This window comes from Trichomycterus rosablanca, chromosome 16, assembly GCF_030014385.1.
Source record: "Trichomycterus rosablanca isolate fTriRos1 chromosome 16, fTriRos1.hap1, whole genome shotgun sequence".
Lineage (NCBI taxonomy): Eukaryota > Metazoa > Chordata > Actinopteri > Siluriformes > Trichomycteridae > Trichomycterus > Trichomycterus rosablanca.
In genome coordinates, this window is record NC_086003.1 from 21,771,012 (window position 1) to 21,798,350 (window position 27,339).

At 41.0% G+C, this 27,339-nt stretch overlaps 1 protein-coding gene across 1 annotated transcript in view; it reads left to right on the top strand.

The window, feature by feature from the left end:
- The window catches only part of pcxa (pyruvate carboxylase a), a 221,871-nt gene that overhangs the window by 54,075 nt on the left and 140,457 nt on the right, over nucleotides 1-27,339 (top strand). Inside the window, exon 8 of the mRNA XM_063011646.1 lies at nucleotides 14,591-14,709. Coding sequence (XP_062867716.1) covers nucleotides 14,591-14,709 — 119 coding nt within the window. The remainder of the gene's footprint in view (nucleotides 1-14,590; nucleotides 14,710-27,339) is intronic.

Here is a 27,339-nt window from a genome sequence, read left to right on the forward strand (position 1 = left end):
GTAGTGGCGATATGTGAGTGACATTCAGCTCAGCCAATCGCAATGCAGCACCCGGTTTATACATGCAGTTAGTTTTGTATATGAGACTTGCCGTATGGCCCCAGCATTGAACCCAATTGGTAGTTCGGGTGCTGGAGCTAGGCAGTCTAAAGTGTTGTAACGCTCATTGAGGTCCTGACTAAACAGTTAAAGTGAACTCTACCTTGTCGTGTGCCTTTATTCCCACTCCTCCACCACCGCACGCAGCAAAAGACCCGTAGCATCCCCGCCGGAAGAGCAGCACTCGCAGTGGCTTGGTGAGCCGACCCTGTACAGTAGCAAGTGGCTAACGCTAGTGGTAAAGTGCGACAATAACGAAAGTGAAAACACGACAATATTTTCGTTAAGTAAAATATTAAAATAACTAAAATACAATGAAATGTCAGAATACTTGTAATTAAAATATACAGTGAGTGCACAGCAAGGGATTTTGGGAATCTGTGTAACCTGCTTAACGTTACTAGACCTACACTATATTGCCAAAAGTATTCGCTCATGTGCCTTCACATGCATTTGAACTTTAGTGACATCCCATTCTTAATATGATGTCGGCCCACCCTTTGCAGCTATAACAGCTTCACCTCTTGTGGGAAGGCTTTCCACAAGGTTTAGGAGTGTGTTTATGGGAATTTTTGACCATTCTTCCAGAAGCGCATTTGTGAGGTCAGACACTGATGTTGGACGAGAAGGCCTCAGCATCCACGCCTCCTCCGACACTTGGTCAGCAGCCGTATGCTTTTTGTCACCTACACTTTGATGAGTGCAATGCGGATCAGCACTGTGTACGGAGAGACACACCCTGATTAGCACACTTTTTCCTCGTCTCTGTGCAGGCGCCATCAATAAGCCAGCAGAGGTCGTAATTGCATTAGTTATAAAAGAGTCCCTATCCGGCTTTTAAGATCCCACCCCTATCTGAACAACAGGCCAATCGTTGTTCATGTGGCCGCTCAGCACGGCCGGATGGCAGAGCTGAGACTCGATATGATGTATTCGAGATCCCAGCTCTGGTGTTCCGGCGTGTGTTTTTATCGTTGCGCCACCTGAGCGGCTTTGGTTTTCTTTTTTTTTGATATTTCATTCATGTCTTTTCTCCTTTTCTCTCAGCTTAGCATACTTTGCTGGAGACCCCGGTAGGTCTAGTAACGTGTGTCTAGGGCTCCTTCCGGCACATGCGCAGTCCACAATCTCATTCTGTTTGCTCGCACTTTTTGGTGAATCTCTGGGCTCCTTTACTTACTGCACATGCATCTTGGGCTATTAACCAGGGTCCTTGCACAGCGTCAAAGACCCCACCCACTTTTTCCACCCTGCTGACTTTAATGGCCAATTTTTGTCTGATGCAGGCATTGTCAGTTATGTCCGCTAGGGGGCGCCCAGTCGACCGGTAGCAGTGCTGAGTTTCAAGCTTGGGAAATTCAGAATCCCAGCACTGGTGTGCTAGCGGATTATCCCGCTGTGCCCCCTGGACGCCCTTCGGTTTACTTTAAGAGGTTTTTTTTTTCCACAGTGCTTTCTGCTGTTGCATTTTGCAGCATCCCAGAAGCAGTTAGCTTATTAGTTAGTCTATTTGCTCATAATGAATCTGATTGAACAGGTTCACAAATTCTTGCTAAAATCAGTTTACAATTAGTCTTGATTAATCTCTAATCCTGTGTAATGGTATGCTTATTACACAGGCCTTTGACCTTCACCAATATTTTCAGTTCCTCCCTTCATTATGGTTTTACCCGTGTCTCTGGTTCCCTGCTGTGAGCCTTGCTTCTTAATTGAGTAGGTGCTCAGGGCGACGGCAGTTTGCGTGAAATTCGATGTAGCGTAGACTGATCTTAATGTCTCTTACCCCAAGACAGGCCTTTGTGTTTTCAGTGGAGCGTACGGAAATATGAGGGAAATTGTGTGTGTGTGTTCAGGGGAGAAGCAGGGATAAGTTTTATAATAAAAATGTTCTGCCCTTAAGTATGTTCTTGGGGCACCGCTCAGGTGGCGCAGCGGTAAAGTACGCTAGCGCACCAGGGTTGGGGTTTTGAATACATTGTATCCAATCTAGAGGGTAAGAAAGTCGGATCATAGGTCCTCATAACCTGCTGGCTGACTGATGGCGCCTGCACAGGGCTGAGGAATAATGCTGATGGGGGTGTGGCCCTTCATACACAGTGCCCGTCAAGTGTATGAACTCGACTCGTGCAGGTGAAAAATGCAGTCTGTACTGACTGTACATGCCGGAGGAGGGTCAGTATAGAGGACGCAATCGGAGTAATTGGACACGACTAGATTAGGGGAGAAAAATTGGGGGAAAACGTGGGGAAAAAAAAGTATGTTCTTGGGCTCTGAGGTGCTGCTAGGCTGAGGCGTTTTGTCCCTGTCGAGATGGTAACTGTGTTAAGGTGCAGTGTGAAGTGAGCAAGATGAATGTTCCCTCTAAAACATGAAACCAATTATCCCAAAGTTTCATGTATTCATTTATTTACTTCAGACTCAATCATTCAAAAGTGCTTCATTTATTGTCATCACTCCAGCACTGATGCGCTTGGTAATTTTTTTCCCGAGACATCACATTAAATTGGTGCATGTTAATAGCAGGTATGTGGGAGGGTGTCTGTCATAAGTCACTTTGACTTTGTCTCATGATTTTAGTTGCTATGGTGCCAGGTACAGCTCTTGAGTCCAGGTTGTGGATCTCAGCCTTGACACGGATCCTTTTGTACACTTTGTAAGGCTTCTTTAGATTTCTTTATTTCGCGCTCTTTATGTGAGATGACTGGACGTAATCAGACAAAAAAAATAAGTAAATTTTTTTTTCAGCAACATAAAATTACAACCCCAGATCAGAAAAAGTTGGAACAGTATGGAAAATGCAAATACAATAAAAACACAGTGTCCCTATATTTACTTTTATTTCATTGCAGACAGGATGGACCTGAGATATTTCATGTTTTGTCTGGTCAACTTCATTTCATTTGTTAATAAACATCCATTCCTGCATTTCAGGCCTGCAACACATTCTAAAAAAAGTTGGGACAGGGGCAATTTAGGGCTAGTAATGAGGTGAAAAAACTAAATAATAATGTGATTCCAAACAGGTTATGTCAACAGGTGATTGTAATCATGGTTTGGTACAAAAGCAGCATCCAGGAAAGTCTGAGTCTTTGATGAGCAAAGACGGCCAGAGGATCTCCAGTTTGTCCACAAATGTGTGAGAAAATGATTGAAATGTTTAAAAACAATGTACCTCAAAGAAAGATTGGAAGGGATTTGCATATTTCTCCCTCTACAGTGCATAATATCATTAAACGATTCAAGGAATCAGGAGGAAGTTTAGTGCATAAAGGCCAAGGGTGCAAGCTTAAGCTGAACGCCTGTGATCTTCGAGCCCTCAGACTGCACTGCATCAAGAACCACCACTTAACAGTAGCTGATATAACCACATGAGTTACATGCACAAATACCACTTAAAACTTCACTGTGCAAAAAAGAAGCCTTATGTTAACCATGTCCAGAAGCGGCGTCAACGTCTCTAGGCTCGGAGGCATCTGGGATGGACCATCACACAGTGGAAACGTGTGTTGTAGTCAGATGAATCAGCATTCCAAGTCTTTTTTGGGAAGAATGGATGCCGTGTGCTTCGGACCAAAGACGAAAAGGACCATCCAGACTGTTATCAGCAACAAGTCCAAAAGCCAGGGTCTGTCAAGGTATGGGGTCGTGTCAGTGCCCTTGGCAAAAGTCATTTACATTTCTGTGATGGCAGCATTAATGCAGAAAAGTACATTGAGATCTTAGAGCAACATGTGCTGCCTTCAAAGTGTCATCTTTTCCAGGGACGTCCATACATTTTCAACAAGACGATGCAAAACCACATGCTGCACACATTACAAAGGCATGGCTGTGGGAGAAGAGGGTACGGGTACTAGACTGGCCTGCCTGCAGTCCTGACCTGTCCCCAACAGAGAATGTGTGGGGAATTCTGAAACAAAAAATGCGACAACGACGACTCGGTACTGTTGCACATCTTAAGACGTGTTTGCAGGAAGAATGAGACAAAATAAAAGCTGAAACACTAAATCACTTGGTATCCTCGGTGCCAAAACGTCTTTTAAGTGTGGTGAAAAGGAATGGCAACATTACAAAGTGGTAAATGCTTTACTGTCCCAACTTTTTTCGGAATGTGTTGCAGGCCTGAAATGCAGGAATGGATGTTTATTAATAAATGAAATGAAGTTGAGCAGATAGAAGATGAAATATCTCTGGTTCATCCTGTCTGCAATCAAATAAAAGTCAAAGTAAATGTAAGAAACTCTGTGGTTTTTTTATTATTATTATTTGCATTTTCCATTTCGTCCCAACTTTTTCTGATTTGGGATTGTGCAAGGTTTTTTTTTGCTGTATGTTCGGCCTCAGTGATGCTGTAGTCCAGGCCCGTGACCCATGGTGGTGCAGTCTGCTCTTCTGTACTGGATGTATGCAGCAAGAGCAGCTTTTATCCAGTGTTGCGGCACTGATGCTGTATTCATTAACTCATTAACGTGCATTGTCAGCAGGAGAGCTGCATTATTGCTGTTGGAGGACTGTAAGAATTATTACGTGCTTTTATTACATTGTGCTTTGGTCTCTGTTAAAATGAAAACCATTTAGAGCTTTTTTCAGAACTGCGTTAACTCAGTCTGTGGACCTGCAATTTTCTGCTTTATTTATTTTTTCCTCTGGACCATAAGTATGTTTGAAAAATATAAAGATATATGATTTTTTAATTAAAATAATAATAAGAATTTCATATCTGCATTGTGACTGTTTTACATTAGAGCGCTTATCTCTGTTCTAGGCAGAACAAATACCAGAATGCAATTGTGCATGTACCGGACGCTTTAGAGAACTAAATGAAATGAAATGCAGTAGTGCTAAGCAAATAAACTAAGCTTAATAAAGTTTTGGCTGATAACCTCCTTAAACAGATTTCAGTTCCTTCCCTGCCAGCTACTAAGCCCTGCAGCTGTGCTAATGTCCCAATGCTATCCATATATGATGCGCAGGCATCTGGCGGAGACTGTGATTAAAACAACACCCTAATTATTTTACTCCCTCTTTATACCCTGTCCATTTACTCTACACAGTCAGCCAGTGAACAAGTAAACTAGCTTTCAAATGTGTTATGACAGAATTTAGGGATGGCAATAAAACAATGTACACTGATCAGCCATAACATTAAAACCACCTCCTTGTTTCTACACTTTGTAGTTCTACAATTGACTGTAGTCCATCTGTTTCTCTGCATGCTTTGTTAGCCCCTTTTCATGCTGTTCTTTAATGGTCAGGATCACCACAGAGCAGGTATTATTTAGGTGGTGGATCGTTCTCAGCACTGCAGTTACACTGACGTGGTGGTGTGTTAGTGTGTGTTAGTGTGTGTTGTGCTGGTATGAGTGGATCAGACACAGCAGCGCTGCTGGAGTTTTTAAATACCGTCTCCACTCACTGTCCACTCTATTAGACACTCCTACCTAGTTGGTCCACCTTGTAGATGTAAACTCAGAGACGATCGCTCATCTATTGCTGCTGTTTGAGTTGGTCGTCTCCTAGACCTTCATCAGTGGTCACAGGATGCTGGCCACGGGTGCTGTTGGCTGGATATTTTTGGTTGGTGGACTATTCTCAGTCCAGCAGAGACAGTGATGTGTTTAAAAACTCCAGCAGCGCTGCTGTGTCTTATCCACTAATACCAGCACAACACACACTAACATACCACCACCATGTCAGTGTCACTGCAGTGCAGAGAATGATCCACCACCCAAATAATACCTACTCTGTAGTGGTCCCGGGAGGGTCCTGACCATTGAAGAGCAGCATGAAAGGGGGTTAACAAAGCATGCAGAGAAACAGATGGACTACAGTCAGTAATTGTAGAACTACAAAGTGCTTCTATATGGTAAGTGGAGCTGATAAAATGGACAGTGAGTGTAGAAACAAGGAGGTGGTTTTAATGTTATGGTTGATCAGTGTGTGTACCTTCTGAAATCACCTAATTCCAGCCTATAATGCCTGATCATGATTCCAACGTTTGACTTTTTGTATTAATATTTTACGTTCGTTTTTGTTGCTCTTCTTGCACCAACCACTGTTTTTACAATGTTTTTTATTGAACTGCCACAAAGCATATATTGGTCTATTATTCAATTTTATTATGAGCATGTGAACATGTGCATGCCCCCATGGTCCCAAATCTGCACTACTTTTTTTCTTTTTTTACTGCCATGCTCTGATTTAAACAGGTACGCATACTTTTCATAAATCTGACAAGAAATAGTATGGCCCTTGGTGTGTGTACAATGGCTGGTGTGTATATATAATCCTAAATCTGGCTGAAGATCTGGCTTTTATGTGACTTCCCTTTGACTTCTGAGTGTTTCACATCACCCCAAAATGTTGATGCTGTGTGGTAATTACAAATCGTATCCAGCTGTGAAACTTGTAATTACTCATTTCCCTTGCCCCCATCCCCTTGTTATTCCTCTCAGTGGAATGCCATCTGTCGTCCCTCCGTTCCCATCTTTTCTCTTCTCATCATTAGACCTCTCTATTTACATACCTGTTCCATCAATCTGCCCTTTTACTATAGCAGCACCGCATGCTTTCAGATAATCCACTAAGTGATAAAGTGAGTGAATCAAATAATGATGCAAAATACTTAGATCTGTATCTTTTAGATCACTTGGATCTGTTTTATATTGTTCTAAATATTTTAATTATCTTAAATTTACTTACTACTTTACTGACCATATACACTGTTAAGCCAAAACATTAGGACCACCCTCAAATGTGCATGGCAATGCTGATTTTGTAAACAGCCAGGGATATACACCGATCAGCCATAACATTCAAACTACCTCCTTGTTTCTATACTCACTGTCCATTCCATCAGCTCCACTTACCATATAGAAGCACTTTGTAGTTCTACAAATACTGACTGTTGTCCATCTGCAGTCAGGACTCTCCCAGGACCACTACAGAGCAGGTATTATTTGGGTGGTGGATCATTCTCAGCACTGCAGTGACACTGACATGGTGGTGGTGTGTTAGTGTGTGTTGTGCTGGTATGAGTGGACATGACACAGCAATGCTGATGGAGTTTTTAAACACCTTACTGTCACTGCTGGACTGAGAATAGTCCACCAACCAAAAATATCCAGCCAACAGCACCCCGTGACCACTGATGAAGGTCTAGAAGATAACCAGTTCAAACAGCAGCACAGCATCAATAGATGAGCGATCGTCTCTGACTTTACGTCTACAAGATGGACCAACTAGGTAGGAGTGTCTAATAGAGTGGACAGTGAGTGGACACGGTATTTAAAAACTCCAGCAGCGCTGCTGTGTCTGATCCACTCATACCAGCACAACACACACTAACACACCACCATGTCATTGTCACTGCAGTGCTGAGAATGATCCACCACCCAAATAATACCTGCTCTGTGGTGGTCCTGTGGGGGTCCTGACCATTGAAGAACAGGGTGAAAACAGGCTAAAAGTATGTAGAGAAACAGATGGACTACAGTCAGTATTAGTAGAACTTCAAAGTGCTTCTATATGGTAAGTGGAGCTGATAAAATGTACAGTGAGTGTAGAAACAAGGAGGTGGTTTTAATGTTATTGCTGATCGGTGTATATTTGATGTTGGACTGATGGTACTTACTCCTAGTGCAAGTGTTGAATGCAGCAGCTATGATCAGGCATGACGACCCGAGTGACTGATAATAGGTGAATACTTATGGACAGATAACTGGGTTGAAGTATCTTTGAAACAGTTAGGGGTGCTCACAGGCAGATGTGGTGAGAACCCAGTGTCAGTGATCTGAAGAGGGACCATCTGGTACAGACCAACAGAAGAGCTACTGTGGCACAAATTGCAGGTCATTTAAATACTGGTGATTAGGTGAATGTGTCAACACACAGGGAATCGAACCCCTGCTGTGTATAAAGTGCTCTTGCAAGCTCCTGCATGTCCAATGTCGAATGCACCTACTATGTTGACAGCATAATAGGCGGATAGTTTTAATGCTGTGGCCAATCGGTGTGTATTGCCCCTTTCCTCCAACATGCTCTGGTTTAGCAGTTTTCTTATAGTCACTGGTACGTATCATTGTGAGTGAATGAGTGAGTGAGTGTCTTGTGGGAGAACAAATGGGGACGGATACGGTAATCTCTCTCAGCTTGGCAGCTTCTCTCCATCACTGTGCCAGATCTGAAATAAAAGTAATCACTTACAAAACTTCTTTTTTTCACTGGACATTGAGGTACAGTAGAGTAAGGTAATAAACCTGTAACCTTACATTTTGTCGTTATTTGCATTGCCAGTGACCTGTAGCATAAATAATTAGTTGAACTGCGCTGAATTTAGTATACGTGGAGCTAGAAGGTGCAGGCCATCGATCAAATCCGAGAGCTTCAAATTTGTCACTAGTTGTTTTTTAAGTAAGACAGCCGCCATTTAGAACAAGGATGCACAGTGTCATTGATGCATAGTACCAGCATGACTGGTCCTAAGGCACATACAATTTACAATGCCAATATGTATCCATTGTGTAGAATTTAGTGCCTACTAAAATAACGTATGAGGGACTAAATGGGTTTTAGGTCATATTTAACATGCTTTACATTTACATATTAAAACATTTTAGTGGAATACTCTACTAAATAGTATGTCGCAATTCATTACTCCATATGTTGAAGTACTGTTCCTGACAAAAAGATTATAATGAACCAATGTATTTAATGTAAGAAGTATTTGTGTATATATTTACGTATTTATTATCATATTTTTTTCTATTTTATTCGTGCATTTTCTCCCAGTTTACCGTAGTCAATTTGTCTTTCCCTGATTGCATTTGGTGGGTATATTCCTCTGACCCCCAACCCTTTTTTACCTATGCACTCTGCACAGGCGCCTCTATATCTGCCAATTAGGGTCCTTAGACAGCGTTAGAAGACCACACCCACATAGTTCGGTCATCCCGCCCTAGCAAAAACGTTTCTGCTGCAGGCACTACCAATTATACCCGCTAGATGGCACCCAGCCGACCGGTGGCAACGCCGTGTCTCGAACCGAGGAGTTCAGAATCTCGGCGCTGGTGTGCTAGCGGAATATCCCGCTGCACCACCTGAGTGCCTAAGTATTTATTTATATGGACTTAACATACAATACTTAATCTTGCATGAGCCCATGCAGTCATATCTGCTGCCAACAATTCGCCGCTGCACCTCCAGAGGTCGCTGTCCCCCGACTTTTAGTATCTCTGTGTTCAACTGTCTGTAAATCAGCAGCCATTTTATGAGTATAAAAACCCTGTTTTCATGTCGTATTTTGCGAAGTCTTGTATGGTGTTCTCTACAATTCTAAGCATTGTTATTTCTCGTTTAGGTTACTTTGTTTTTTCGATTTCTGGATTTGTGTTTTTGCTTTGTTCGCCTCAGTATTTTTGGGCATTGTGTTTTTCTTGAACTTTGCTTGTAGATAGTTGTCGCTCCAATAAACTTGCACTTCTAATACCCGTGTGAAGCCGTTCGTGACACATTCATGCAACTATGGCAGTTTAGCTCAAAAATATAAAATTAATTAACAAAAGTGGCAAAGCTAATTGAATTTTCAAGAACAAAATTGTATTATTAAATAATTAAATACAAATTTTAAATAAATAAGTTTAATGTTTGGCCCAGGTTAGAGTCTTAGCGCTGCCACAGACATAATTGGTTGTATCTGTGCAGGGGATATATAACAAAAAGCCTTAAAACTAACTAAACTGGGATTGATGTTAGCCAGTCCACCATGATTGGTCTATTGAACTCACCAGAGCCAATCACTGAGATTTGTCACTAGGAGAATCTAATTTTAATGTTATTCTTTACTGCGCTCACACATTGTTTATCAATAATTTGCTTATATTACTCTTGTTTATCTAAAAAGCAGACTAAACATCGTGTTGTGTTTTATTTTTCTGCTGCATGCCAGGTACTTCAGGCATTAAACAGGCTAAATTACAGGCTAGCACACTCGCTGAGGAAAGCTGGCTAATATGTTGTGGATGTGACCGTGAGGTGTGCTGGTAAAATGTGCTTTGACAGTTAAAAAATTAGAAAATGGCTTTGGTCGTAAATAATGACAACTCTGGCAGTCTACATCATTTTTTCATGTTAATTTCTCTTTAAAGAACACGTTGAACTGCCATTACCAGATCAACCTGACAGGTTGGAAGTGCTTTCTGAACCTCCATTTGTATCATCCTTAGTGGCAGTACCTATTAATAAGATAATAGTACACAGCTATTACAGCGTATCATTTCACAGGTTTTTCTGCAACTGGGGCACGATGTTGGCTTTTGAATTATAGAGCTCAGCTTTCTGTTGGTAGACATGGACAGTATTTAATAGAAATGCAGACAGGTATCTGTTTTGTGTTTTAAAGGTGCAGTCAGGCTGTGCTCTTAGGGCTGGTACAAAGCCTTACAAAAAGAATATGTACACTAAAAGAGCAAACTTTTTAACATGTGACACCAGTTTTTTTTTTTACCTATACCTATACTCCACCCAAACAGTTTTCATCCTTTCTAATATGTAATGTTTTCAGTTCTCGTCTTACATATTACAATTACAAATATAATACTATTAAAACACCTTTTTGCTTGGCTTGTCATATTCACTTTATGGCCAAAAGTGTGGGGATTTTTTTTATTTTGACTTTTTTCTCCTGATCTAGTAATTTTCAATTCCCCCGAATGTAACTCCTACTCTGCTTGCACCTCCCATCGCCCTGACAAAGGAGAGCTATAGACTATCATGTGCCCAACAAAAATACAGGGGTAAAGTCTCATCATTGAGTCTTTGAGAGCTGTATTGTCCTTGACCAGCCAGCAGAGGTGTTTGCAGCAGCATTAAGGAACCCATTTGACCTACTCATGGACAAAGCCAAGTGTGTCTGTTGGACGCCAGGCTAGGTAGATATCACAGCGAACATTCAAAATCAAGAGCTTTGGCTGGCGTATTAGATACACTAGCTTAGTGTTGAATTCAGGTTTCATGTGTGAAGAAATTTCATTGGCCAGCCCTTCACCCCAGCTTTATTGAACACCTTTGGGGTGAACTGGAGTGTTGAATGCCGTCCATGCCCTCTTTCCAACGTCAGTGCCAAACATCACGAATGCCCATTTGTCTAAATTAATTTAAATTTCCAAAGACACACTTCAAAATGATATGAGGATATTAAGCCATAATTGGAGGATATTAAGCCATAATTGCTGCAATGATGGTGGAGTGATGGGTCACATGTTCTTATACTTTTGCCCACGTGCGCCTAAACTTTTGGGTGGGTTCACCTTGATTAAACATAATTAACATTATCTAGAAATTGTGATTTTTCTTTAAATGCTTTTGTTTTGAATCTTGTAAAATAGTAAGCCATTTGGGGGCAACCCTGTTACATGTACAGATCGACCCCCCCACCTTGTGAACAGTACCAGACTTAACTGTAGACCCCTAACCTATCCGATTTCTGTATCTAGGGTGTGTTTTATTTATTTTTGTGTTGGCACCGGCTGTGTTGAACATGAGTGCTGATTGTGGGGCATGTGCTGTGCCTTGTGGGGAGTGGGCTGAAACCGCTCTCGTAGGGGAAGGAGTTGGCAAGCTCAGCCTGCAGATCAATTGGATCAGATCTCTGTGCAATCTGGGTTTTGAATTATAAGAGACTCCTCTGGGGGCTTTTTTGTCTGTAAAGAAATGACCTGGCAAGAGAGTACCTGCTGTGCCCAAGTCTGCTCTAGCCTCTCTTTTCCTCATAATCATGCTCTCAGCCAGCTGGCAATTTTAAAGGTCAGCTCTAAATGTTTAATCATCTTCTTGGCTTCGGGGTCTAGCAAATTTGTTGCTGCTAGTGTAATTTAGGAGCTGTAATATTTTTAAGAAAAATAAAACTTAAGTTAAGAGTTAAGTGTGGTTTCTTTTAGCGGGACAGTAATTAGGACAGTAACGGTGTTTTAAAAGTTTTGTGGTTTAGTGAACACTAAGCGCTGGTGCACTAAGTAGTTGGTTCTAGGTTCCTGCTGGACTCAAAAGCACATTTTTAATGTTTTATTCTGATAACATAGATTACACAGATTTGTAAGGCAAAATCATCACAGGCAGAGGTTAGCCACACCAGCTGACGCTTGGCATTGCACATGCTGATAATAGGATTGTTTGCGTCTCTTCAGCCATGGAGTCCCAATCAATTCCATTCTAACAAGGATGGAGAATGCTGGGATCAAAACCACCTCCTTGTTTCTACACTCACTGTCCATTTTATCAGCTCCATTTACCATATAGAAGCACTTTGAAGTTGTACAATTACTGACTGTAGTACATCTATTTCTCTACATACTTTTTAACCTGCTTTCACCCTGTTCTTCAATGGTCAGGACCCCCACAGAACCACTACAGAGTAGGTATTATTTAGGTGGTGGATGATTCTCAGCACTGCAGTGACACTGACATGGTGGTGGTGTGTTAGTGTGTGTTGTGCTGGTATGAGTGGATCAGACACAGCAATGCTGATGGAGATTTTAAACACCTAACTGTCACTCTGTGGGGGTCCTGACCATTGAGGAACAGGGTGAAAGCAGGCTGAAAAAGTATGTAGAGAAACAGATGGACTACAGTCAGTAATTGTAGAACTTCAAAGTGCTTCTACAGTGTATCACAAAAGTGAGTACACCCCTCACATTTCTGCAAATATTTTATTATATCTTTTCATGGGACAACACTATAGAACTAAAACTTGGATATAACTTAGAGTAGTCAGTGTACAGCTTGTATAGCAGTGTAGATTTACTGTCTTCTGAAAATAACTCAACACACAGCCATTAATGTCTAAATGGCTGGCAACATAAGTGAGTACACCCCACAGTGAACATGTCCAAATTGTGCCCAAAGTGTCAATATTTTGTGTGACCACCATTATTATCCAGCACTGCCTTAACCCTCCTGGGCATGGAATTCACCAGAGCTGCACAGGTTGCTACTGGAATCCTCTTCCACTCCTCCATGATGACATCACGGAGCTGGTGGATGTTAGACACCTTGAACTCCTCCACCTTCCACTTGAGGATGCGCCACAGGTGCTCAAATGCGTTTAGTCCATCACCTTTACCTTCAGCTTCCTTAGCAAGGCAGTTGTCATCTTGGAGGTTGTGTTTGGGGTCGTTATCCTGTTGGAAAACTGCCATGAGGCCCAGTTTTCGAAGGGAGGGGATCATGCTCTGTTTCAGAATGTCACAGTACATGTTGGAATTCATGTTTCCCTCAATGAACTGCAGCTCCCCAGTGCCAGCAACACTCATGCAGCCCAAGACCATGATGCTACCACCACCATGCTTGACTGTAGGCAAGATACAGTTGTCTTGGTACTTCTCACCAGGGCGACGCCACACATGCTGGACACCATCTGAGCCAAACAAGTTTATCTTGGTCTCGTCAGACCACAGGGCATTCCAGTAATCCATGTTCTTGGACTGCTTGTCTTCAGCAAACTGTTTGCGGGCTTTCTTGTGCGTCAGCTTCCTTCTAGGATGACGACCATGCAGACCGAGTTGATGCAGTGTGCGGCGTATGGTCTGAGCACTGACAGGCTGACCTCCCACGTCTTCAACCTCTGCAGCAATGCTGGCAGCACTCATGTGTCTATTTTTTAAAGCCAACCTCTGGATATGACGCCGAACACGTGGACTCAACTTCTTTGGTCGACCCTGGCGAAGCCTGTTCCGAGTGGAACCTGTCCTGGAAAACCGCTGTATGACCTTGGCCACCATGCTGTAGCTCAGTTTCAGGGTGTTAGCAATCTTCTTATAGCCCAGGCCATCTTTGTGGAGAGCAACAATTCTTTTTCTTACATCCTCAGAGAGTTCTTTGCCATGAGGTGCCATGTTGAATATCCAGTGGCCAGTATGAGAGAATTGTACCCAAAACACCAAATTTAACAGCCCTGCTCCCCATTTACACCTGGGACCTTGACACATGACACCAGGGAGGGACAACGACACATTTGGGCACAATTTGGACATGTTCACTGTGGGGTGTACTCACTTATGTTGCCAGCTATTTAGACATTAATGGCTGTGTGTTGAGTTATTTTCAGAAGACAGTAAATCTACACTGCTATACAAGCTGTACACTGACTACTCTAAGTTATATCCAAGTTTCATGTCTATAGTGTTGTCCCATGAAAAGATATAATGAAATATTTGCAGAAATGTGAGGGGTGTACTCACTTTTGTGATACACTGTATATGTTAAGTGAGCTGATTAAATGGACAGTGAGTGTAGAAACAACGAGGGGGTTTTAATGTTATGGCTGATCAGTGTATCCTGGTATTTGTAATGTTGATTTTTTTTTTTGACTTAAAAACATGCAAAACTAGTCATAGTTCTGCATTGATTATTAAAACTGCCTTTAAACAATTAATCAATAAGTATTTTAATGACTTGATCAGTGTGGCAAAAATTATTTTTCAAATCTCTTCTCTCTCAGGTCAGCTATGAGAATGCAGGCACGGTCGAGTTTCTGGTGGATAAAAATGGAAAGCACTATTTCATAGAGGTGAACTCTCGTCTCCAGGTGGAACACACAGTAACTGAGGAAATCACAGAGTGAGTACATAATAACAGTGTTTTTATCAGGATACATTTATTACCCTTCATTAAATATCTTATAAGCTTTATCATTGCTTATTTGGTAACTAACTTAGCAGGTATGGTTGAGCAACTTCATCTTTATATTGCAGTTTTTTAACTTTAAAGTGTGATTATTAGCCAATTTAGACGCAGTTTGCATGATTAGCTACAGCATTAATTAAACAGAGAGCCTTTCCTCTTTCTTGTTTGGACACCCAGTCTGTGTTGGACATAATGTGTGAACAGACTGCTTTTGCAAATTGCTCAGATTTCCTCATCACCTTTATACATTTAGCCCTTAGTTTTGTCAGACCACTTGATATAAAGCATCGTTTTTTTCTTCATTACCAAGTTTTAGTCGTGTAATCAATGCACTAAACTTGGCTGCCTTCTTTGGTTTGTTTGGTAGAGCAGGGAATTGATTTGCCAATTTCGGGCATTAAGAATTTAGTCGACTCAAATTAAAACTGCTACTGACTGACAAGTGCACCAACCCCCTGTGCCCGCCCGCCCCTCACTTACTGTGTGTTTTGTTTTTTTGTATGTCTCCCAATTTAATCATTGGTAATTCCTATCCTCAATTGCATTTCTCTTGCTACTTGAACCATCCCTGGGCTGACCGAGAAAAGCTGAGAGTTGTTCTCACGCTTCAGTGTGCAGTTGCTGACCCCATCTTTACTGTCGAGAGACTCCACATGCTATGAACTTTACAAATACCCCACCGCTATTGCAGGTGCCCCAGCACTGGTGCAGGATCCTAGCAGTGCTGGGCTTGTGCATTAGATTTCCTAACCGCCCGAGCGCCACACAAATACAATTACGGTGATACCTTGTAACTTGACGTCTCCTAAATTCGAAATATTTGAAACTTTGTGGAGAAATCTGTACCCTTAAACTCGACATTTTCCTTTAATTTGATGTTTCAGCCTTGAAAAAATTATTTATTTAATTTCAAATTAACAATGAACAGCCGCTTTGTTCAGCGCTTGGCTTGAGTGGTGCATTGAAACGTCATCAAAGTGCGCATATGAGACGAATCTGCGTTATAGCTGGGGGTTTTCTCTACTAATGAAATTCCTCGTTTATTGTTTTAGTACAATAAGTCTATATAAAAACACTGAAATACAATTGAAAACAGTTAAAAATCAGTATAAAAATACAATAAAACCTGCACTTTATTTTTACTTCGTTATTGTTTCCTTATGTGGAGATGCTTCATTTTGGAATACCGTATTCCATTTAGTAAAGGGGCATTCACAGGCAGTTTCACAGTTCGGGTCCTACAATGCCATATTAATGCCCCTGTGGTTGGGATGTACTTTGGCTGCTGTGTTTTTAGCACAGCCAGCAGTGATTGTCAGGTGGTGTATTGTGTGATGTAGTAAGAAAAACAAGCGCACAAACGGTGAAAAAAAAGCGGAAAAGCTATTTTGTCACTACTCATGTGAATGCGTATTAAGAAATGCAAGGAAGCAAAGAAGTAAAGATAAAGTGCAGGTTTTATTGTATTTTCAATCATATTTTAGTGTTTTTTATACTTGTTATTATACTTGTGTTATTTTCAGTGTTTAAGTGTCAAAAACAACCCCATTAGTTTACATAAGCCTAAAATATATGCAGTTCCACAGGACCATGGAACACATTAACAGGTTTCCCAGACATCCTTATGGGAAAAAATACCTTGAAACTCAACTTTAATTATGTGTATAAATAAAAGAAAAATGTAAGTGTTTATGTATCTATCAATTTGTACCAGATATTTATCTAGCTAAATAAAATAAAAAAATTTACAAAACATAACAATCTGATCTGAATGATTATGATTAATGAAGAAAATCATAGACTATTAAATAATAACACATACACTTGTCAAATCCCACATAAGGATCAGCTCAGGGCCCTTTTGAACCATCCATGTCTGTCTTAAGCACAATTGGCGGCTTTATTATGCACCACATCCCACTGTACACCAAAAGCTTGACATTTAGATTTATAAAAACAGTGGCTTATTTTCCCCTTTAACGAACAATTCAGCACAATATTTGCTGACATTTATTGAGTAACGCCACATGACTGTGAAATGATTGCGAGCACTTATTCCGTAACATTATTATTGTTATTTTCTCAGTGTGACATTTTCTGTTGCTCTTTATTTGAGAGAGATGCTTTTGGATATGGATAAGAAAAAATTTCAATCAGTTTTTAATCATTTCATTTTTTCCCCTACTGTGTCTAAAGAAGACCACAGAGTCAGTGGAATTGGAAACAATTTACATATACGCTGATCAGCCATAACATTAAAACCACCTCCTTGTTTCTACACTCACTGTCCATTTTATCAGCTCCACTTACCATATAGAAGCATTTTGTAGTTCTACAATTACTGTTTTAGCCTGCTTTCACCCTGTTCTTCAATGGTCAGGACCACCACAGAGCAGGTATTATTTCTCATTCTCAGCACTGCAGTGACAATGACATGGTGGTGGTGTGTTCGTGTGTGTTGTGCTGGTATTAGTGGAAGTGCTGAAGTTTTTAAATATCGTGTCCACTCACTGTCAACTCTATTAGACACTCCTACCTAGTTGGTCCATCTTGTAGATGTAAAGTCAGAGACGCTGCTGTTTGAGTTGGTCATCTTCTAGACCTTCATCAGTGGTCACAGGATGCTTTTTTTTTTACAGGATGTTTTTGGTTCACAGGTTGGTGGACTATTCTCAGTCCAGCAGTGACAGTGAGGTGTTTAAAAACTTCATCAGTGCTGCTGTGTCTTATCCACGCATACCAGCACAACAAACACTAACACACCACCACCATGTCAGTGTCACTGCAGTGCTGAGAATGATCCACCACCCAAATAATACCTGGTGGTGGTTCTGTGGGGGTCCTGACCATTGAAGAACAGCATGAAAGGGGGCTCACAAAGCATGCAGAGAAACAGATGGACTACAGTCAGTAACTGTAGAACTATAAAGTGCTTCTTCATGTTAAGTGAATTCGATAAAATGGACAGTGAGTGTAGAAACAAGGATTTAATGGTTTTAATGTTATGGCTGATCGGTGTAAAAATACAGGTTTTTCAATTCTTACTTCTAGCCAAGTGTTAAACTAGGTGATGTTTGAGCTTCTTCTAAAATAAAACTTTTTCTAAATGTATTCCTTCATTCAGTGATCACTTTTATCCAAAGTGACTAAATACACCGCAAGAAAATGCAAGCAATGTAATGTAATGCCTTGGGGGCCCAACAGTGAAATTGCGGCTTGAACCAGCAACCTTCTGACACTGTGAGGTTTTTATCAATTGTGTTTGATCTGTTCTTTCCAGTTCGTTGAATTCACATTTGCAGCAGTGTGTGGTCATTCATTAAAATGCCAGTCTTGTCACCTGGAATTGAAGCTGTCAGATCTAATTTGGAATTCCATGGCGAAGTCTTCAGTCCCGGTTTAATGTTACACACTGTTACTATTTCCATGCCTTTAGCAGGGAGTGCAGACTGGATGTCCTGCCCTTACTTAATAGCCTTGCTTGTGTTTTTCTTACTACATTTACCTGACAGTCACTGCTGGCTAGATGAAAACACAGCAGCCAAAGTACATCCCAACCACAGGGGCATTAATATGGCATTGCTTCTCCTTTTTGCTACTGTAGGAGCAGTTAATCCACTTTAAATGCTTTTTCTAAACTTGACTGTTGGGATTCAGACACAAGCGCATTAGTCAGACCAGGTGTTCGGAGTATGACCAGGTCTTAAGAAACAATTTACTTTATTTACCCATTCTTTATGTTACTTGTATGTAAAAACAGTTTGAGAAAAAATCTGTAGCTTTATTACAGCACGGTGGCTCAGTGGCCCAGTGACTTAGCGGCATTGTTGCCTCGGAGTAAGAAAGTCCTGGATTCGATCCCCAGGTGGGACGGTCCGGGTCCTTTCTGTGTGAAGTTTACATGTTTTCCCTGTGTCTATGTGGGTTTCCTCTGGGAGCTCCGGTTTCCTTCAACAGTCCAAAGACGTGCAAGTGAGGTGAATTGGACATACAAAATTGTCCATGACTTGGTTTGACATTAAAAGACTCAAACTAATGTAACCAGTCATGAATGTAACCAACGTGTAGTCATTACTATGCATTTGGACAGGTTACATTTATGTCATCTGTCAAACCCAGATTTGTGCCTTCAGAGTGTCAGGTGGTGGATCATTAATTCGTCACACTAGAAAAAAAATGCTACAGTTACAATGATAAAGCAGTGTGCTTTATATCATTTTGAACATGGTGATCTTAGGATGGTGTGCATCTGCTTTGCTATAAAAACCCATGCTGGTTCCAATAATGTGTGCTACAACTAAAAAAAAGCTTGTATACACTGATCAGCCATAACATTAAAACCACCTCCTTGTTTCTACACTCACTGTCCATATTATCAGCTCCACTTACCATAAGAAGCACTTTGTAGTTCTACAATTACTGACTGTAGTCCATATGTTTCTCTACATACTTTTTTAACCTGCTTTCACCCTGTTCTTCAATGGTCAGGACCATGACAGAGCAGGTATTTTTTAGGTGGTGGATCATTCTCAGCACTGCAGCGACACTGACATGGTGGTGGTGTGTTAGTGTGTGTTGTGCTGGTATGAGTGGATCAGAAGGTCATCTTCTATCACTTCATCAGTGGTCACAGGACGCTGCCCACGGGGCGCTGTTGGCTGGATATTTTTGGTTGGTGGACTATTCTCAGTCCAGCAGTGACAGTGAGGTGTTTAAAAACTCCTGTAGCGCTGCTGTGTCTTATCCACTCATACCAGCACAACACACACTAACACACCACCACCATGTCAGTGTCACTGCAGTGCTGAGAATGATCCACCACCTAAATAATACCTGATCTGTGGTGGTCATGTGGGGATCCTGACCATTGAAGAACAGCATGAAAGGGAGCTAACAAAGCATGCAGAGAAATATATGGACTACAGTCAGTAATTGTAGAACTACAAAGTGCTTCTATATGGTAAGTGGAGCTGATAAAATAAACAGTGAGTGTAGAAACAAGGAGGTGGTTTTAATGTTATGGCTGGTCGGTGTATATTTACAAATTTTTTCTGACTTTAGCTTTTTTGTGATATTGAAAGCAGCTACAAGGTGTTTAGGAAATGGACATTTAAAAACACTTTTTAACCATGCAGGCATGCTTTCAAAGGTTAAACAATTTAGAAAAGCACTATGTGATGTCACATACCCTTATCATCCAGCTTAGAAAGCTAGCAATTGAGAACCAGGATGCGCAATACCACAGTAGGCTTCCCTTTGAATGTCTTTACTACAACTCTATTGTGTACTTGCACCAGAGATGTTCACAAGTCACAAAATACGAGTCCAAGTCGAGTCACGAGTCTTTAGGCTAGAGTCCGAGTCGAGTCACGAGTCTTTAGGCTAGAGTCCGAGTCGAGTCACGAGTCTTTAGGCTAGAGTCCGAGTCGAGTCACAAGTCATTAGGCTAGAGTCCGAGTCGAGTCACGAGTCTTTAGGCTAGAGTCCGAGTCGAGTCACGAGTCTTTAGGCTAGAGTCCGAGTCAAGTCACGAGTCTTTAGGCTAGAGTCCGAGTCAAGTCATGAGTCAATATAATCTACAAAAAACATATATTGGAAATGTAGCATAGAAATAAATAAGTAATATGTAAGTTCAGATAAAAAACAACAACAGATTAGCGACTGTATTTTGCCGTTTTACTTAGTGCCTTTACTTTCCTAGGTGCCAGTTAAAAGCTTAAACTGATGCTTTGTTTTTATTGCAATATACGGCACAGCGACCAAAATTCAAAACACAGCAAAAAATCCATAACCACTGCTTACCTTACCTTATGTTGTTCCAGATGCTATTACATTTATAACTGTGTGCCCCATTAGGAATATAATCCGTTATTTTGTAAATGTGCTTATAATTAAAAACCTCCAAACTTTTCCCGGTTGTGAAGTAAAACAAGAACTCATTAGAAAGTCAATCAAGTGTTTCATTGACACATCTGTGTGACGCTGGAAACTAAATAAATACAAATAACAGCATTTCTTACTAAAAATTTAAATCAGAAGGTCTGATTGGTTCAGAAAGTGTTTTTTCAATCATTAGAGCCAATTTTGTAGGAGCGTTCCATTCACATTATCTGTTACTGTGAAGTGTAATACGTAGGGTATTCCACCATTTTAAGTGAGATTCATATTCAAAGGAGGGAGTAGGGAGCGACACTTCATCACTACGCCAAAAGCTTGCTGGAACATTTAGCCATTGCGTCACACGTAACTAATGTTGCTGACTTTTGTTGTCCACAAGTCATTTTTTGCGAGTCATAAGTCGAGTCGGAGTCATTTGTTCCGAGTCGAGTCTGAAGTCGCTGTGTGTGCACCCTCTTTAAATGATTCCCTATATTAGAACACTAACGATAATAGCATTAATAAATCTCTTTCTAAGATCCATGATACCCCAAAACTGTACAAAACTGAAATGTATTTGTATGCTGCTAACCTTCCTCCTCCCGAACGGCCGTCTCTGCCTTTGTACTATGACCTTCATTTGGTCACCGTAATTAAGATCAATTACCATCGGCCACACTGTCTCTCTCTAGCACTGGTGAGGTAATGGGAGATGCCAGCTGCCTTACAACATTCCCGTCATGTGTTCACAATATCCAGTTTGATGGTCTCCACCTGCTTTAGGATGCCACGTCTGACATCTTTGTCTCTCTGTAGAATGATGGTGTCTCTCCAGCTGCTTTCTGCTGCTCCATCATTCTCTTCATTTACATGTGCGTGACTGCTTTATACATCTCGCAGTCACTGATAACGAGACTAGCCGCCGCTGTGTTTGTTTGTGTGATTTCAAATGCTCTATTAGTTTCAAATCCTGCCTGACATTTACTACATGGTTTTGGTAATTTTCTTTTTTCAAAAAGATGACAAGGATAAGGGAAATAATAGACTGCATTATTTAGTTTATTTAAGCTACCTAAGACTGTTGAGCCTCTCTGGTGCATGATATTTCTTTCAGAGTTTGATAGCTTTTGGCAGGTAATCACAAGAGACGCAGAAGATTTTAAAGATCTACAAGTTAAGTAGCAAGTAAAATCTCTATCTTTAAACCAATTCAGGCCTTTTTGAACCCCCTATGGCACTCATAGTCAGAGTTTGAGAGAGTTTAAATAAACCTTCAGCAGAATCCAGGCTCTGAGTTTACTTGCGTTAACTAAATCAGCTATTGGCAATGTCGTATTCAAATACACCTTAATATTTTAGAATGATGTACTATAAATATGCATCTTTGGTGTTAACCTACAGGTGCATATAAGCCTTTAAACCTTCTAGTACAAAAATCTGATAATAAGAAAACAGTAGCTTTATGTGTATATATATATATATATATATATATATATATATATATATATATATATAATGTGTGTGTGTGTGTGTATATATATATATATACTGTATATACACACACTGATCAGCCATAACATTAAAACCACCTCCTTGTTTCTACACTCCCTGTCCATTTTATCAGCTCCACTTTTACTTGGGTGTTGGATCATTCTCAGCACTGCAGTGACAATGACATGGTGGTGGTGTGTTAGTGTGTGTTGTGCTGGTATGAGTGGATCAGACACAGCAGCGCTGCTGGAGTTTTTAAATGCCATGTCCACTCACTGTCCACTCTATTAGACACACCTACCTAGTTGGTCCACCTTGTAGATGTAAAGTCAGAGACGATTGCTCATCTATTGCTGCTGTTTGGTCATCTTCTAGACCTTCATCAGTGGTCACAGGACGGTGCCTACGGTGCGCTTGTTGGCTGGATGTATTTTTGGTTGGTGGGCTATTCTCAGTCCAGCAGTGACGGTAAGAAAAAAAACTTGAACTGATGAATCTTGTGTAACGAGTATTACCATTTCTGTCATAAATGTAACCAAAGTGTGTAAAACATGACGTCAAAATCCTAATAAATAAAATACATTTGATTTAGGATAGATGATAAGTCATATAATGTCAGTCGAAAAGCAAATACAGCATTTTATATATATATATATATATATATATATATATATATATATATATATATATATATATATATATATATATATATATATATAAAAAAACAATAGTCATTGGCCGAACAGCCTACCCATTGGGAGGTGGTTGGGTGTCTTTAAGTGTTGTTCCCAAGCCCAGAAAAATAATCAGGCTTGTCAGGAATGGTATCCAGTGTAAAACTATGCCAACTCGGGAGCAGTCGAAAGGGATAAAAGGGGGCAGTTACTTAGTCACACAACTTTACCTAAGCTAACAGATGTCTGGACCTGGCTTGTGTTGGCTTGATCAGTGGGGGGTAGACAGCCTACATACCTAAAAGACATGGCTAATTAGACTCTCTTCAGCCCTATGCTATGGATGTGAAATACTGTGTTCACATCCTGTTCTTAAACCGACTTTAAAACTTACACTACCATCTATCAAAACTACTTGTTTGCTGTCCCTCTTGTCTGATGCACAGCTAAGAACCTCATATTTTTTGGTAACTTATAAACTCTTAAGGCTTTGAGTTTTTGTCAGCTCTATAAAGATCAGAATGAAAATAACAGTCATATATCTTAGCAGCACAACAGCCACCTAAAGATTTCTTGTGGAAACAAAAACAAGTCAGGTCAGCTTCAGGTAAAGTGGCATTCCTAATGGCTGTAGTGGTCCAGGGAGGGGCAGAAATGTAAGATGCTGCATTGCTTCACTTTCAGCTCCATTATTAGCCCTTCAGTTTTATTGATCATCCAAAGCATCTCTTCTGTTCCGGCTCTACTCAGCTTGCTTTGAATCACTCCCTGTGCTGACCAAGAAGAGCTAAGGCTACTACACACCACCTCTGGCAGAGACTCACAGTGAATCATGCTATATAACCATGATATACACCGATCAGCCATAACATTAAAACCACCTTCTGGTTTCTGCACTTACTGTCCATTTTATCAGCTCCACTTACCATATGCTTTGTTAGCCCCCTTTGATGCTGTTCTTCAATGGTCAGGACCACTACAGAGCAGGTATTATTTGGGTGGTGGATCATTCTCAGCACTGCAGTGACACTGACATGGTGGTGGTGTGTTAGTGTGTTTTGTGCTGGTATTAGTGGATAAGATAAGTCCACCAACCAAAAATATCCAGCCAACAGCTCCGCGTAAGCAGCGTCCTGTGACCACTGATGAAGGTCTATAAGATCTCAAACAGCAGCAATAGATGAGCGATCATCTCTGACATCTTACATCTACAAGGTGGACCAACTAGGTAGGCGTGTCTAATAGAGTGGGCAGTGAGTGGACACAGTATTTAAAAACTCCAGCAGCGCTGCTGTGTCTGATCCACTCATACCAGCACAGCACACACTAACACATCACCACCATGTCAGTGTCACTGCAGTGCTGAGAATCATCCACCACCAGATAAGATTCCTTTATTGGTCCCCATAGGAGAAATTTGAGACTATGGGACTATGGCACCTTGGTGAGCTAAAGATTGTTTGCCAAGTGGAATTGGTCAATATAAAATCACTATGCTATTTTCCCTTTCAATTCAGTCATTTCCGACTCCCTATTGCAACCCCCCTGCTAGTTGCAGTACCACCACAATGACCAAGGGGAGCTGCAGACTAGTTGGCAGCTTCAGTTCACCAGCCAGAGGTGGATCCTCACAGAGAGATGAGATGTACTATGTACTGAGAGTCATGCTGTGCTCTGTGCAAATCCCCAACTACTCATGCTGGCATCTTGATCAGACAGCATAGGTTGCATTTTTGCAGCAGCACTGAGGAGAAACCACATCTGAACCTTCCTTTGTTCCAAAACGGGCAATCATGCCTGTGATGTAGCACCTCTGGAAATAGTTTGAACTCTCTACGGTTCAAAAAACAATCATAAGCAGAATTTTTCTTAGCACACAAATTGCTTTCTTAAAGCTGTAATTAAGTGTTTGAATGACAAATATTAATGAGCGGTTAAACCGACAAACAAATAATGCTGTCGGTCAAACAGTAGTGCTATTTATGCGGAGTCATTGTGTATGGTAAACTCAGCACATGATGATCTGTAAGGTGTTTTTTTTTTTTTTTTTTTTGCAATTTTTCTCCCTAATCTAGTCGTATCCAATTACTGGTTGCATTATGCTTCCCCTCTACTGATACTACTCTTCACCGCTGACTGAGGAGTGCTGCAACTGCCACACACCCCCTCTGTCACGTGTGCAGTACCGACTGCAGAACCGAGTTCTTATGCGGATAAGCTTTGTGTACGAAGAGCCACACACTGATCAGTGCATTATTCCCCGACTTTTGCGCAGGCACCATCAATCAGCCACCCTGTGAAGCCACAAACAGCCACTCGTTCATGTAGCAGCCCAGCCCAGCTGGATGGCAGAGCTCAGTTTTGAAACGATATGTTCGAAATCCCAGCTCTGGTGTGCTAGTGTATTTTACCGCTGCGCCACCTGAGCGGCCTTCTAAGGGTTTTTTTTTTTAAACAAAAATAATTGCCAATTTTGCATCACACCCCATTATAAAGGCTAAACTTTGCTTATTTTATAATAACTTCACTGTTGCCCTACAGCAAGAACGTCCTGGGTTCTATCCCCAGGTGGGGCGGTCCGGGTCCTTTCTGAGTGGAGTTTTCATGTTCTCCCCGTGTCTGTGTGGGTTTCCTCCGGGAGCTCCGGTTTCCTCCCACAGTCCAAAGATGTGCAAGTGAGGTGAATTGGAAATACAAAATTGTCCAGGACTGTGTTTGATTGGCCTGTTGTTTAGATATGGGTGGGATTAAGCCGGATAGGATCTCTCTCTCTCATAACTATTGCAATTACGACCTCTGCTGGCTGATTGATGGCGCCTGCACAGAGGTGAGAAAAGAGTCCTCTCAGGGTGTGTCTCTCTGTACACAGTGCTGAGCTGCACTGCACTCGTCAAAGTGTAGGTGATCAGTTGCATACGGCATGCTTCCCACTTGTCGGAAGGGGCGTGGGTTAGCTTCATTCTCTTCAATCAGAGCAGGAATCGGCATTGGTGGAGAGGATGCATGACGCAATCTGGCAATTTGACTCGCTAAAAGGTAGAAAAAGGGGAGAAAATGCATAAGTACAATATTATATACATGATATACTGTATATATGACCAGTTATTGGTTGAAAGAAATTGGCAAAACTTGCAATCCGAGTCTAAATATTTTTTTCTTTAATAATATTCATACAAAATCAAGAACACTGTATGACCTGGATAAGTGCACTTGAGGTATATTAAAGAAATTAAATAATTCCCTCCCATCACTGTATATATTACAGTACAGAGTGTTCTTATGATCCTTTGAGTCCACTTTCATTTCCGAGAACAGCTGGCTTTGTATCAGTTTGAGGTATATGTTGTATTTTTCATCAAACCAAGCAAGCAGGCACTTGGCAGCTGGCATGCTGTCTGTTCCTCATAGTTGACTGGCTAACTGATGCACAGAAAATGAGTTGGGTGACACAGTTTATCAGCTCCAACTATGGTAAATAAACAGAGCTAGACAGCTGTAACATCGGACTGTCAGTTGCACAGCCAACGGTTCCGACTTTTCAACATCACTCGGTATAATGCAAACATTGTTGTTTTTCAATTGGCTTGTTTTTTGTGGTGGCGAAATGCCAGCTGTGTCTCATTTTTATGGTTCTGTTCCTACGGGTATTTTTATGACCTTCAGAGAGGGAACGGCTGCAATGTAAATCACTTATTTTATTGTGTTATTGTGTTGTAACATTGGTTATGTTCAGTGTTTTATTTGTTTTTACATGCTAAATGTGATTCATGGTTTATAGATCAGTTATTGTTTCATACATTGCTGTTGTGACATCACCCTTCCATAATAACGTTAATTTCATGAATTCATTTTGTTTTTATTGGTCCCCTCTGCTCACAGTTGAATTTTATAATGTCAAAAACATAGATGAATACTTAATACATGAATACAAAACATCTACATCATATCCAGACAGACATGTTTGAACATCAGATTTAAAAATCACACATTGCAGTTAGGTTTGATGCTGTTACAACGTCCACTGGACTTTTTCCTACATTCAGCCATAACATTAAAACCATCTCCTTGTTTCTACACTCACTGTCCATTTTATCAGCTCCACTTACCATATAGAAGCACTTCTAGAAGTAGTTCTACAATTACTGACTGTAGTCCATTTCTTTTACCACCATACTTTTTTTAACCTCTTTTTACTCTGTTCAATGGTCAGCACCCCCACAAGTCCACCACAGAGCAGGTATTATTTAGGTGGTGGATCATTCTCAGCACTGCAGTGATAATGACATGGTGGTGGTGTGTTAGTGAGTGTTGTGTTGGTATGAGTGGATCAGACACAGCAGCGCTGCTGGTGTTTTTAAATACCGTGTCCACTCACTGTCCACTCTATTAGACACTCCTACCTGGTTGGTCCACCTTGTAGATGTAAAGTCAGAGATGATCGCTCATCTATTGCTGCTATTTGAGTTGGTCATCTTCTAGACTTTCATCAGTGCTCACAGGTCACTGCCCACTGGGCACTGTT